Source organism: Microcaecilia unicolor, chromosome 6, assembly GCF_901765095.1.
Source record: "Microcaecilia unicolor chromosome 6, aMicUni1.1, whole genome shotgun sequence".
Lineage (NCBI taxonomy): Eukaryota > Metazoa > Chordata > Amphibia > Gymnophiona > Siphonopidae > Microcaecilia > Microcaecilia unicolor.
Genome location: NC_044036.1, coordinates 26,941,312 through 26,956,858, shown reverse-complemented (window position 1 = coordinate 26,956,858; position 15,547 = coordinate 26,941,312). Strand labels below are relative to the sequence as shown.

General features: G+C 41.8%; 1 protein-coding gene across 2 annotated transcripts in view; it reads left to right on the top strand.

Moving 5' to 3' along the window:
* The window catches only part of TUT4 (terminal uridylyl transferase 4), a 192,421-nt gene that overhangs the window by 24,774 nt on the left and 152,100 nt on the right, over window positions 1-15,547 (top strand). For both annotated transcript variants that reach the window (XM_030205458.1, XM_030205457.1), the window contains exon 4: window positions 9,007-9,123. In XM_030205458.1, coding sequence (XP_030061318.1) covers window positions 9,007-9,123 — 117 coding nt within the window. The remainder of the gene's footprint in view (window positions 1-9,006; window positions 9,124-15,547) is intronic.

The following is a 15,547-nucleotide window of genomic DNA, read 5'->3' as shown; positions in this document are numbered from 1 at the left end:
CTCAGGACAGTGTGGAATGCCTTATGCAACTTGGTTCACTTTCTGGCAGGGACCCTGGTCTGAGTTTTCTCCAACAATGCGATGGCAGTGGCTTATATCAACAAGCAAGGCAGGACCTGCAACTGTCCGATGGTGGTGGAGGCGGCCTCTCATGAGTTGGGCAGAGAAAAATGTTCTCTGCTTGTCGGCAGCTTACATTGCTGAGTCATAAGAGTAACCATACTGGGTCACATCAATGGTTTGTCTAGCCCAGTATCCTGTTTCCAACAGTGACCAATCCAGGTCACAAGTACCTGACAGAAATCCAAATAGTAGCAAGATTCCATGCTACCAATCCCAGGACAAACAGTGGCTTTCTCATGTCTCAGTAGCAGACTGTAGACTTTTCCTCCAGGATCTTTTTTAAACCCAGGTACGCTAATCACTATTATCATATCCTCTGGCAACGAGTTTCAGACTTTAACTATTCATTTCCAAACAGAAGAGCCCTAACCTATTTAGCCTTTCCTCATATGAGAGGAGTTCCAACCCCTTTATCATTTTGGTTGCTTTTCTTTGAACTTTTTCTAAATCATTTTTGAGATACGGCAACCAGAATTGAATGCAGTATTCGAGGTGAAGTTGCACCATGGAACGATACAGAGGCATTATAGTATTCTTGATCTTATTTACCATCCCTTTCCTAATAATTCCTAGCATCCTGTTTGCTTTTTTGGCCGCCGCTATACACTGAGTAGAAGATTTCAGCATGTTGTCTACAGTGACACCTAGATCTTTTTCTTGGGTACTGAATCCCAGGTTGAACCCTAGCATCAGGTAATTATGATTTGGATTATTCTTCCCAATGTGCATCACTTTGCATTTGTCCACATTAAATTTAATCTGCCGTTGGATGCCCATTCTTCCAATTTCCTAAGGTCTCCTTGCAATTTCCTGCATGTGTTTTGACAACTTTGAATAATTTTGTTTCATCTGCAACTTTAATCACCTCACTTGCCATTCTGATTTCCAGATCATTTATAGATACGTTAAATAGCACCGGTCCTTGAAATGTGGAGGTGAACTATCCAGCCAGAGTTTTCAGCTGATAGTGGACTGATTGGGGTTCTCTGCTTCTGGACTTGATGGTGATGAAAAGGAATGCCAACGTGCCCAGGTTCTACAGTTGTTAGAACTAGGCTTGATGGGGATTGATGCCCTACTGCAACCTAGGCCGGAGACCCATCTACTGTATGTGTTTTCTCCTTGGCCCATGGTAGACTGCGAGTTGAAAAGGATTGTATTGCACCGGGGTCGAATAATTCTCGTAGCCCCAGATGACCGTATGCGGACCTGATTAGGTCTTTGAGTGAAAAAATATTTCCTTCTGTTTGTTTTAAAAGTATTTATATGTAACTTCACTGAGTGTCCCCTAGTTTTGTACTTTTGGAATGAGTAAAAAATCAATTAACTTCTACTCATTCTACACCTCTCAGGATTTTATAGACCTCAATCATATCTCCCCTCATCAGTCTCTTTTCCAAGCTGAAAAGCCCTAATCTTTTTAGCCTTTCCTCATATGAGAGGAGTTCCAACCCCTTTATCATTTTGGTCACTCTTCTTCAAACCTTTTCTAATTCTGCTATATCTTTTTTGAGGTACGATGACCAGAACTGAATGCAGTACTCAAGGTGCGGTCACACCGTGGAGCAATACAGAGGCATTATAGTATTTTCGGTCTTATTCACCATCCCTTTCCTAATAATTCCTAGCATCCTGTTTGCATTTTTGGTTGCTGCCGCCACGCACTGAGCAGAAGATTTCGGCATATTATCTACAACAACACCTAGATCTTTTTCTTGAGTGTTGACCCCCAAGGTGGGCCCTAGCATCAGGTAACTATGATTGATTATTCTTTTCCAATGTGCATCACCTTGCATTTGTCCACATTAAATTTCATCTGCCATTTGGTTGCCCAGTCTTCCAATTTCCTAAGGTATTCCTGCAATATTTTACAGTCCACACGTGTTTTAATAACCTTGAATAGTTTTGTATCATCTGAAAGTTTAATCACTTCACTTGTTGTTCCGATTTTCATATTTATAAATATGTTAAATAGCACCTATCCCAGTACCAATCCCTATGGCATGCCACTGTTCACCATCCTCCATTGAGAGAAATGACCATTTAACCCTATCCTCTGTTTTCTGTCCAATAACCAATTCTTAATCCACACCAGAACCTTGCCTCCTATCCCAAGACTATTTAATTTTCTTAGGAGTCTCTCATGAGGAACTTTATCAAAAGTTTTCTGAAAATCTAGATACACTACATAAACCGGCTCATCTTTATCCACGTATTTATTTATGTCTTCAAAGAAATGAAGCAAATTGGTGAGGCAAGACTTCCCTCAGCTGAAACCATGCTAACTCTGTCCCATTAAACCACATTTGTCTATGTGTTGTGTAATTCTATTCTTTATACATAGTAACATAGTAGATGACGGCAGAAAAAGTCCTGCACGGTCCATCCAGTCTGCCCAACAAGGTAACTCATATTTGCTGCTTTTTGTGTATCCCCTACTTTGATTTGTACCTGTGCTCTTCAGGGCACAGACCGTATAAGTCTGCCCAGCACTATCCCCGCCTCCCAACCACCTGCCCCTCCTCCCAACCACCGGCTCTGGCACAGACCGTATAAGTCTGCCCAGCACTATCCTCACCTCCCAACCACCACCAGCCCTGCCTCCCAACCACCGGCTCTGGCACAGACCGTACAAGTCTGTCCAGCACTATCCCCGCCTCCCAACCACCAGTCCCGCTGCCCACCACCGGCTCTGGCACAGACCGTATAAGTCTGCCCAGCATTATCCCCGCCTCCCAACCACCAGCCCTGCCTCCCGATCTTGACTAAGCTCCTGAGGATCCATTCCTTTGGCACAGGATTCCTTTATGCTTATCCCACGCATGTTTGAAATCCGTTACTGTTTTCATTTCCACCACCTCCTGCGGGAGGGCATTCCAAGCATCCACCACTCTCTCTGTGAAAAAATACTTCCTGACATTTTTCGGGTCTGCCCCCCTTCAATCTCATTTCATGTCCTCTCGTTCTACCACCTTCCCATCTCCGGAAAAGATTCGTTTGCAGATTAATACCTTTCAAATATTTGAACGTTTGTATCATAGCACCCCTGTTTCTCCTTTCCTCCAGAGTATACATGTTTAGTTCAGCAAGTCTCTCCTCATACGTCTTGTAACGCAAATCCCATACCATTCTCGTAGCTTTTCTTTGCACCGCTTCAATTCTTTTTACATCCTTAACAAGATACGGCCTCCAAAACTGAACACAATACTCCAGGTGGGGCCTCACCAACGACTTATACAGGGGCATCAACACCCCCTTTCTTCTGCTGGTCACACCTCTCTGTATATACAGCCTAACAACCTTCTAGCTACGGCCACTGCCTTGTCACACTGTTTCGTCGCCTTCAAATCCTCAGATACTATCACCCCAAGATCCCTCTCTCCGCCCGTACCTATCAGACTCTCCCCGCCTAACACATACGTCTCCCGTGGATTTCTATTCCCTAAGTGCATCACTTTGCATTTCTTTGCATTGAATTTTAATTGCCAAACCTTAGACCATTCTTCTAGCTTCCTCAGATCCTTTTTCATGTTTTCCACTCCCTCCGGTGTGTCTACTCTGTTACAGATCTTAATATCATCCGCAAATAGGCAAACTTTACCTTCTAACCCTTCGGCAATGTCACTCACAAATATATTGAACAGAATCGGCCCCAGCACCGATCCCTGAGGCACTCCACTACTCACCTTTCCTTCCTCCGAGCGAATACCATTCACCACCACCCTCTGGCGTCTGTCCGTCAACCAGTTCCTAATCCAGTTCACCACTTCAGGTCCTATCTTCAGCCCCTCCAGTTTATTTAAGAGCCTCCTGTGGGGAACTGTGTCAAAGGCTTTGCTGAAATCACTTTCTGAAATCTAGATATACTACATCACGGCTCACTTTTATCCACGTTTTTTTCACGCATTCAAAGAAATGAAGTAAATTGGTGCAGCAAGGCTTCCCTTGTCTGAATCCATGTTCCTCTGTTCCATTAAACCGTGTTTGTCTATGTGTTCAGTGATGTCAGGCTTACTGGTCTGTAATTTCTAGGATCACCCTTGGATCCCTTTTTTAAATATAGGTGATACATTGGCCACCCTCCAATCTTCAGGTACTTCAGACGATTTTAACAATAGGCTCAGTAGATCTTCCAGGTTCACCAAGATTGCTTTCCGTTCCTCTGTTTCGTCACCCTTGAAAACCATCTCTTACAGGTGGATCTCTCACATCTTCAGTAAAGACCGAGGCAAAGAATTCATTTATTCTCTCTGCTATGGCCCTGTCCTCCCTAAGTGCCCCTTTTACTCCTTAATAATGTAACGGTCCCACAGATTTCCTCATAGGCTTTCTGCTTCTGATATACCCGATGAATTGATTTGCACTTTTCTGACCACTGACAGGTCAGTTATGACCCATGAACTGCATAGCTAAAAGGCTCAAACTTAAAATGCCTGAAAGCTGCATTTTTCTGTGCTCTCTGTACTTTCTGCTGGAAACTGTGAATTCGAGGTCATGCTGATTCAGCAAGGAGCACCCTTCCCCTCCCTGACAGAATTGGTGCCATTGACTCTATATCACAAGGACATTAAGAATGTACACAGTTTGAAAGTGAAGATACGTTGAGATTTCTAGACAAAACAATGATAAGACTGGGTCTTGGAAAGATTCCTGTAGCAAGCGGGGTGACTACAATCTCCTGTAAAAGAAACCTTGGACTTGTTATAAGATGCTGTGTTCCATAAACATTTAGATATTGTATTCTGTATTCCGTAACACTCAGATAGTGTGTTCCATTTTATGTAAACAATATAGTAAGACAGAAATTAACTGGTTGCAAGGCTGTATGATTTGGAAGGGAACTAATGCCCAATCCATTGTACAGAAAAGTATATAAGGCACTGTTATGTTGTATTTGGTCAGAGGCTGAGAGATGATCGTGTGTAACTCTTTACAGCAGTGGTCTCTCTCTCTCTCCCTCCCTCTCATAACAAATTGCTATTTGTTATTGGGCTGATTGCTTTGCTATTGTCTGGATTGGTAAGTAATAAAAACTTTCTACTTGAAACATAGCTTCTGTCTTTTCTGTCACCCCACATCTTGGGGGGTGGCTGGTCCACTTCAGTACTAACGGACACACCTCAAATTGAAAGACACACTTTCATGAATTAAGAGGGCTCCTTATAAAAACTCCACTAATGTATCTATAATTCGTGAAATGTAAACAAGACCACCTTTCAAAATATCCAAAAGGGGAAGAGACTCAATTATATAGCAAATAACTTGAAAAAGTTCATTACTTACCTTGGATGACAAAACATGCTCCTTATCGTATATCTTCTTCCACGAAGTATTAATCCTTGCAAATCCACCGATATCCCAACAGGGAAGCCCTATTTCGCCTTTATCAGGCTACTTCAGGGGATAAAAATACTTTAATATCATGAAAGTGTGTCTTTCAATTTGAGGTGTGTCCGTTAGTACTGAAGTCTTTTTTTTTTTTTTCTCCACTATTTTTTTCATTAAGGCTCACAAGATCTGCCTTCGAATACCGCGTCAAGTGTTTGTAGAACTAATTGTTTTGGTGTGTGGATTTTGAGTTCTACCGATTCCATTAATTTTGAGGTAATTGAAATCACCCATTATTGTACAGTTGCTGGTTTTTCTAATTTCTGTTAACATATCTTCATCTGTCTGATCATTCTGGGCTGGCGAATGGTAGCATTTCCCTACATGTATATTCTTTTCCATCACACATGGAATTTCTATCCATAAGGATTCCATGTCACTATCTGTTTCATACAGAATTTTATGTTGTTTGACTCAGTTCTCTCTTTAACATACAGCGCAGCCCCTCCTCCAATTTGATCCACCCTATCATTGCAATATAAGTTATACCCTGGTAATAGTGTTCCGTTGATTGTCCTCCTTCCACCAGAACTCTGAGATACCTGTTATATCTACCTCTACATTTAGTGGTATATACTTTAACTCTCATATCTTATTTTTTTAGGCTTCTAGCTTTTGTATACAGACACTTCATTGCGTGTTTTTCCTTGCATCTACAAACTGCTTAGACGTTGACAGGGATAATTTGCAACCATTGCTCTGTTCTACCCTTAAACATTCCTAGCGATCTTTCACCTTTGTTGAAACCTCTGTAGTCCCTAAATGTCCTGTTATAATAGTGTCCTCTAAACCACACGCTCCTGAGTGACTGTCGTCTCTCTCTCTTTCTCTCTCTTTCTCTCTCTCCCCCTCCTCCCCCCCCCCGTTCTGATTTAAAAGCTGCTCTGTCTCCTTTTTAAATGTTAGTGCCAGCAGCCTGGTTCAATGGTTTTGATTGGCTCCTTGCAATCATTTGAATTGTCTGTTTCAGAGCGTTGTCGTCATTTTGACTTTGTTAGCATGTAGAAAATAATGAGGGGCATAATCGAACGGGGCGCCCAAGTTTTCATGAGGGCGTCCTCGCAGGACGGGCCCCGTAAAGGGGCGGGGCAACGCGTATTATCGAAACAAGATGGACGTCCATCTTTCGTTTCGATAATACAGTCGGGGACGCCCATCTCCTAATCATGCCCCAGTCCCGCCTTTGCTACCCTGCCGACATGCCCCCATGAATTTTGGTTGTCCCCGCGACGGAAAGCAGTTGAGGGTGCCCAAAAATCGGCTTTCAATTATGCTGCTTTGGACAACCTTGCGTGAAGGACGCCCATCTCCCGATTTGTGTCAAAAGATGGCAGTCCTTCTCTTTTGAAAATGCCCCTGATAGTGTACTATAGAGGTGTGTATTGCCCCATTGCTTAATAGAGTATGTAGGTTTTTGTATTTTTACTGTTGTGATCTTGACACATTAATTTTATTTCAGGACGTCCCCTGATGATGCCTTCGTGGTGAAACATGGTCCATGTTGGCATTTTGGTCCAGTGGTCTGGTCTAGTTGACTTTTTAAAGATAAATGGAAAAGAGTTTGTTATTTATAAAGTTAGTATTAAAAGTGAATTTTTGATACAAAATTTGTCTAATATGGCTGATGAGGAGGCAGGTGAGCCATGAGCCTGTGTGCTCATGTGAAAAGAGGCCATTGGAATGTATATTTGAGGGCTTAAGTATATATGAGCATTGGGCCATAGTTGTTTGACTGTTCTGGAACTTAGCATAGCTGCCTGGTATACTTCTCTTCTCATTGGACCTGATATTCAGCCGGCAGGAGGCAGCCCACGTAAGTGCTGTGTTGGCTCTGACCCTGGATATTTAATGCCGGGCCGTTTCTGGTCACTGGCATTGAACATCCAGTTTAATTTATGGCCGCTGGAACTTAACCGGTTAAGCCGATATCAACGCTAACTGATTAAGTTCCTAGTGATTAAAGATAGGACTGCTATTTACATGGTCCTATTTAACTGCTTAACCAAGCGCTGACTATCAGTGCTAACCAGCTATATCGCTCGATGTAACCAGTTAGTTGCTATTAGCTAACCATGAATATTCAGCAGAGGTGATAGTCTATCTCCCACTGAATATTGGCGATTAGCCGGCTAAACGTTATTTAACCAGCCAAGAGCTGTTCCTGACTGGTTAAATAGCACTGAATGTCGGTGGGACTGTGGCCAGTATTTTAGGATCTTCAGCTGGAGGTGTATTTGTTCTCCGTTTTTTAATTCTAAACTTTGAGCTGCTTTTACCACTACCAACTGATGCCGCTTGTGAATTGTGGTTTTTCGTGTCTAGGTGCAAGTGCAGTTTGGGCTTTATTGTTGTGGGTGGACAGGCATATGCTTAACTACAAATCTTTAACAACTTGATCGACTAGCAGGAATATTTCTGCTTTGGGAACACTTTTATAGATTTAAGAATCGAAAGAAAATCTCTCATATCTTGGAATTAATCTCTGAGACTTTCAGAAGGAATTTTAAATATGATCTCATTTGTAGACTTGGAGGCATATTTTCAAAGCACTTAGCCTTCCAAAGTTCCATAGGTTTCTATGGAACTTTGGAAGGCTAAGTGCTTTGAAAATATGCCTCTAAATTAGTTACGTAGGTGCATTGGTTTTTGAGGAGTATGCTAGTGACACTAGTACCTCTGTTGTATCTAGATGTGATGGCTATGAAGCTGTCTCATCATAGTTGGTTGAATCTGCAAATCTCGAGAATCCATTACCCATGTATCCAAACACATGGGAGCTTTTTTTAAACCGGTTTGAATGCTGCAAATCTTTAGGCGAGGACAGTTGAGCAATCTTATATTGAAGTAATTTTAGGACAACCAGGAGGAATAGCAATTCTGTTTCTCAAATTGAGACATCAAATATAATTGGTTCTGCAAGTTGAGAGTGGGTTGCATCTGATCAGTTCCTGAGATTCCTTGGCTATTAACTTGTATTGTGTTTGGAAATGAATTGGGCGGCCTTTGCAAAGTCCAGAGCAGATCTTCTAGATTTATTTAATAAGACGATGTCCTACAGAAGATAACCCTATGCTTGGAACAACCTTCCTGAACCCTTACGCCAAGCCCCCTCCCTGCCCGTCTTCAAGTCTTTGCTTAAAGCCCACCTCTTCAATGCTGCGTTCGGCACCTAACCCTTACCGTTCAGTGAATCCAAACTGCCCCAATTTGACTGCCCCCATCGGACCGACCGTTCACTTGTCTATTAGATTGTAAGCTCTTTGAGCAGGGACTGTCTCTCTTTGTTAAATTGTACAGCGCTGCGTAATCCTAGTAGCGCTCTAGAAATGTTAAGTAGTAGTAGTAGTAGTGAGGGCAGTGGTGATCACACAGCCAGATTCTCAATAGGTGCACGTGAGTCTTTTGGTCTTTGACTCGGTGGGAAAGATGCATACAGCCACAAGGTGTGCCTGTACTTCTGTTTAGCCAAATGTCTTTTTCTTTTTTTTTTTTCAGCGCCCTCCAGAATACAACAACTTCCAGTATCTATGCAAACTCTGCCTGGTTCACATTGAAAATATCCAGGGTGCTCATAAACATATCAAAGAAAAACGCCACAAGAGAAATATCATGGTAAGTGACTCTTAATTTTGTGAAAAGCATCTAATTGTACATTCTCGTTGTGCATGTGTGTACGTTCCACCCAATTAATAGTATAAAGCCATACAAACATCATAATAATAATCATCATTCAAACATTGTTAAAAGTGAGCTCAAACAGAAAAAAAATCTTTTTCATTTTTATGAAAACCTTCCAAATCAGAGAGCCCCACCTGAAAGGCCTTATATGTGATGTTTCCTTATGAACTGCACGAATAGATGGAACAGCAAAAGAGTGATGGCATATATGGCCAAATATGTTAAAGCAGTTATTGATAATGAGTATAGGGATAAGGGAGGCAGGTGGGTATGATTAATGGAGTTAAAATGAGTTTGGTTTATGCTCCTAATGTACAACAGGGAAGATTTTTTAGATCTGTTACTGACAAAAGTGATGGGAGTTAAAGAAGGGATTTTATTAATAGGTGGGGATTTCAGTTTGACCATTGACCAGGGGTGCAGCCAGACCAGACATTTTTTTTTGTGGGGGGGGCAGAGTTAACATGGGGGGGAGGGGAACGCACTAGGTATATAGGTGTGAATAGTGCCTGGTATACACCTAAATAATGCCTTAGAGTGCACTTGATAACGGATTTCTAAGTCAAAAGTCTGTCCTGCATCAACATAAACAACATTCGCACTTATGGAAACCTTGGACGCACTGACATTTTTAAATGAAGTTTAAATTTCTTTTTCAGAAATGCTTGACCAGATCCTCTTGTCTACCTGGATTTCTTTGTAACACCAAATGTACTCTGTACCCTGGTATGGCGATGCCATAACAGGTCTTTGTAAGCCAAATTGAGCCTGCAAATAGGTGGGATAATGTGGGATACAAGTGCAATAAATAAATGAAGTTGCATTATCCCATAACTTAAACTTTACCATTATAGTAGACTTGAGTCTGGTAAACCTCTGAACACACAGTATCCTGGAAAATAATTACTGCAGTGGCACATATCCCTCAACCTTTATTTTATAAGAGATCTAAAATACCTTATTAAGCTGTATTAATAAAATAAGTCGTCTTGTCCCTTCCTCTGGTTTATTTATTTATTTATTGCATTTGTATCCCACATTATCCCACCTCTTTGCAGGCTCAATGTGGCTTACACTAAATCGTTCTTGGTGGTGATAGATTAGAACGTAATCACTTATTGTTACATAGAGATGTTGAATAACGTATTAGAGTTTAAAGCATGCAGATATTATAAAAAATAGATCTGAGTAAAGAAGTGGGAGATATATACATTTATAATTGTTATTCTGTATGGTATGCCTTTTTAAAAAGATGGGTCTTTAGTGATGTTCGAAAGTTTGTTAGTACGTAGATCCCTCTCGGGTTTTGCGGCAGTGCGTTCCACAGCTTGGCACTCAAGTAGGTGAAGTTTGCTGCTTCTTTCTCTCCTTTCTGAAGCTAACATGAACTAGTTCAAGTCCCTGGAGTTCCTGACAGTGTTCTCTTTATGAAGGAGCAGACAAAGGACGGTCTGCAAAATTACTTTTTGAAGTAACACTAAATCCTGCAAAGTAGCTTCTCAGAGCCTATGTAGCAAGCTCAACAGCACCAATTCTGAACACACAACTATCAGTAACTGTAGCTTTTAAAAGGCAGTGAATATACAGAACTGCAATATGCTTCCTATTGGAAAAACCAGACAAATCAAACCCCTGTGGATCCACACACAAATTACATGCCAGCAGACTCTCTCACCTTGGTCATTTCGCAGAACACCGACCAATCTTCACCAATTACCGAATAAATTACCAAATTTAGAAAACGCTGGGAAATCACATTCTCTGTAAGCAGTTCAGCACAGGAGAAATAAAAATAAAAAAAAAGGGATATAATGCACAGGGGATTCAGCCATGAATGGGAAGGTGGGGGGGGGGGGGGGGTGGAGAGGGGGTAGAGGGATAGGGAGGGGAGGGAGGGGATGGAGGTAGGGGAGAAAATCACCTATGTTTTGAAACTGGTTGAAGTGAAGTTCACATTGTTTGTACAACTATGCAGCCGGTTGGCTGAGTGAGTGTATATTATATTATTGATGGTGTGTTTAATACAAATTCTTTTTCAAATTTAAAAAATAAATAAATAAGGGAGTATCAACTGTATGGAGCAGAATACAAGATCACTTTCTACCCCAAAATAAAACTCACAAATAAATTATCCGGATACCCAAGAAAAGTTAAAAACTTGTGGGACAACAGTGAGCTGTATTTTCAAAGCACTTCCTATATAATAATTCTCACCTCCAACAGGATGTGCCTGGGACCGTGCCTGCCGGAAGTGGTCTGCTAGGCAGGCACGCACTGACCTCAGTGACATCAGTGACAGACAATTTGGCAAAGCAAAACAATCTGAGTGTTGGCCATTAGGACACAGGGTTGATAGGAGAGTTTTAAAAGACTGAAGGAACCGAAAGTGTTAAATGGGGGGGGGGGGGGGGGAGTTCTGAAGGACTGAAAGACATGAACATTTGGGACAGGAAAACAATCTGAATGCTGGCCATTAGGGCACAGGGTTGATAGGAGAGTTTTAAAAGACTGAAGAAACCAAAAGTGTTCGGGGGAGGGGGGGGGCAAGTTCTGAATGAAAGAAATGAAAATTTACGAGAGGAACACAATCTGAATGCCGGGCATTTGTACACAGGGTAGATAGGACACTTTTTTTTAAAACAAATGAAGGACGTGAAAGTATTACATCTTGGGGTAGGGGTGAGAAGGAAAGCGGTGGGGTAACCAGATACTGGGCGTTAGGGCCACGGGGGTACATAGACTTTTGAAAGCCTTAAGGAACCCAAAGTGTGGGAAGGAGGAGGAAAAGGAGGGGAGGGAACGGGGTGAGGGGCATTAAGAACAGGGGAGGGGGCCCTGTCACACACTCTCATTCTCACACGCACACTGTCACACAGACAGTCTCACTCTGTCACACACCCGCACATTCACTCTGGCTCTCTCTCTCAAACATACACACTCCCAGGAAAACCTTGCTAGCGTTTCATTCGTTCCAGAAACGGGCCTTTTTTACTAGTACACTTACCAAGTTCCATAGGGTGCTATGTAACTTTATAAGTCTAAATGAGCCCTATAGTAACCTATGGAACTTAAGTGCTTTGAAAATGAGCTCCAGTGACTCCAGCCAACTTATTAGTGGAACATAACCATAACATACTTATAAACAGTAAGTCTGTTAAACATCTGATTCTCGTAACATGATGTCTGTTTTGGTGGCCCTTTATGAGGTGAAACAACAACACCAAAAAAGCAGCACCAGGGGCCTTAAAAATGGGGACACAGTTCTTTAATCCTTTACTAGGTGAACACATCTCTGCACAAATACAACCGGTCCCTATAACCAGCCCCTCCAAATGACACAATGATTTACAATTTAGAACTAATTACTCAACACTTCCCCTGTGTACATCCGCATACTGCAAAGCCAGCACGCTTGAAAATATGTGAGATTAAATAAAAATGTTACCAACAATAAAGTGTGACATCGTAGATAGAGCATCTGCTCATAGGATTGTTTGCTTTATTTTGGGTGAACTGGGATGACCGACAGCTGCGTGGAGGAGAGGGAAAGGGAGCCAACCTAATTGGCTTCAGCATTTTGATGTCTCTTCGGCTCCCTGCACCACTTCCCTTTTTCAGTTTTCTGTGCAGGACCTCAGATTACACTCCTCCGATCAGAATGCAAGCAGTAGTGGGGACAGTGGAAGGGAAGTGTTGGAGAGGATGTGGGAAGAAGGAAGTGTTCTAAGTCAGAATTTATGGGGGAGGTTTTTATGGGCTGGAGGAGTGGCCTAGTGGTTAGGGTGGTGGACTTTGGTCCTGGGGAACTGAGGAACTGAGTTCGATTCCCACTTCAGGCACAGGCAGTTCCTTGTGACTCTGGGCAAGTCACTTAATCCTCCATTGCCCCATGTAAGCCGCATTGAGCCTGCCATGAGTGGGAAAGCGCGGGGTACAAATGTAACAAAAATAAAATAGATACTATTGGAGATTCTACATGGAATGTTGCTACTATTGGAGATTCATGAAGCAAAAAAGTGAGGAGAGTGGATGAGGATACCAACTATTGTATATTTATTTGCTTAAAAAAGTTAAAAAATGTATGTATATCGTTTTAATGTATACATACATTTTTTAACTTTTTTAAGCAAATAAATATACAATAGTTGGTATCCTCATCCACTCTCCTCACTTTTTTGCTTCATTTTCCACGATTTCGTGAGGGTTTTTCACCTCCTTTTTTGTTTTTACTATTGGAGATTCTACATGGAATGTTGCTATTCCACTAGCAACATTCCATGTAGAAGGCTGCGCAGGCTTCTGTTTCTGTGAGTCTGACGTCCTGCACGTACGTGCAGGACGTCAGACTCACAGAAGCAGAAGCCTGCGCGGCCACATTGGTGATCTGCAAGGGCCGACTTCTACATGGAATGTTGCTAGTGGAATAGCAGCAACATTCCGTGTAGATTCTCAAATAGTAGCAACAGTGGAGGAGTGGCCTAGTGGTTAGGGTGGTGGACTTTGGTACTGAGGAACTGAGTTCGATTCCCACTTCAGGCACAGGCAGCTCCTTGTGACTCTGGGCAAGTCACTTAATCCTCCATTGCCCCATGTAAGCCGCATTGAGCCTGCCATGAGTGGGAAAGCGCGGGGTACAAATGTAACAAAAATAAAATAGATACTATTGGAGATTCTACATGGAATGTTGCTACTATTGGAGATTCATGAAGCAAAAAAGTGAGGAGAGTGGATGAGGATACCAACTATTGTATATTTATTTGCTTAAAAAAGTTTAAAAATGTATGTATATCGTTTTAATGTATACATACATTTTTTAACTTTTTTAAGCAAATAAATATACAATAGTTGGTATCCTCATCCACTCTCCTCACTTTTTTGCTTCATTTTCCACGATTTCGTGAGGGTTTTTCACCTCCTTTTTTGTTTTTACTATTGGAGATTCTACATGGAATGTTGCTATTCCACTAGCAACATTCCATGTAGAAGGCTGCGCAGGCTTCTGTTTCTGTGAGTCTGACGTCCTGCACGTACGTGCAGGACGTCAGACTCACAGAAGCAGAAGCCTGCGCGGCCACATTGGTGATCTGCAAGGGCCGACTTCTACATAGAATGTTGCTAGTGGAATAGCAGCAACATTCCGTGTAGATTCTCAAATAGTAGCAACAGTGGAGGAGTGGCCTAGTGGTTAGGGTGGTGGACTTTGGTACTGAGGAACTGAGTTCGATTCCCACTTCAGGCACAGGCAGCTCCTTGTGACTCTGGGCAAGTCACTTAACCCTCCACTGCCCCATGTAAGCCACTTTGAGCCTGCCATGAGTGGGAAAGCGCGGGGTACAAATGTAACAACAACAGTATGTACAGCACCTTTTGGAGGTTCCCATGCCATGTGTTATAGAAGTTACTTTATTGATTGGAAGGGTGGAAGGGTGACGGGAGCTATGGACAAATTAATGCAATTGGCTTTCACGTCTACTCGCCTGACTATTGCATCTCGATGGAGGAAGGCAGATGCACCAACGGGGGAGATTAAAGATAAGCTTGGCTCTAATTGTGAATGATACAGAATGACTGCATTACAGACTCATAAGTGGAAGCAATGTAAAGAAATGTGGGGGGAGATTTCTTCAACAAGGACTGTAAAAAGTGGAATTAGGGGATGGGGAAAGGAGGGGGGGTCCCTTTGAGATGTTGTTAAGGTTGGTCTATATCAATCTTTACTTAAGAGAACGGTTGCTTTATTGCATGCTTCTGAGAATGTGTTTAGATGAAACTGTTATGTAATAATGAAGTTTCTTCTCGATAAAGAAACAATTATAACAAATTTAAAAAGAACCAATCCTAACCTGCTGCTACCTATTTAGTAAATAAGATTGGAACCAAACCAAAACAGTACCCCACCTATCCCATAACTTCATTATGTGATAACATACAATGATCAAGACAATCAAAGGCTACAGTATGATCTACAAAAATTCAGAGGCCATACTTGATGAATCCAGTTCTTTCTGAAGAATAAAAAAAAAAAAAGAAACTAAAGAGTTTCAACATCATAACCCTGGTAATCACCATACTGATGAGCATCTGATTGACAGACTCCTGCAGCTGAAAATAGTTTGCTCAATAGCTTAGCCGGAAAAGGTAAATTTGAGATAGGATGACAAGAATTTGGATCCAAACGATCAGAATTTTTCCCAAAATGTTAAAAGGGCAGTGTTTTATGGAGAAAGACTTTACTGTGACTGTAACATTTTATTGCTGTTATTTTTTTTTTGTGTGGTTTTGTAAATTCCAATATATTTGTGTAACACTAGGCAGTTACTTTGTTGTGCTTATGGAGGTTGAAAATGACAATATTAAT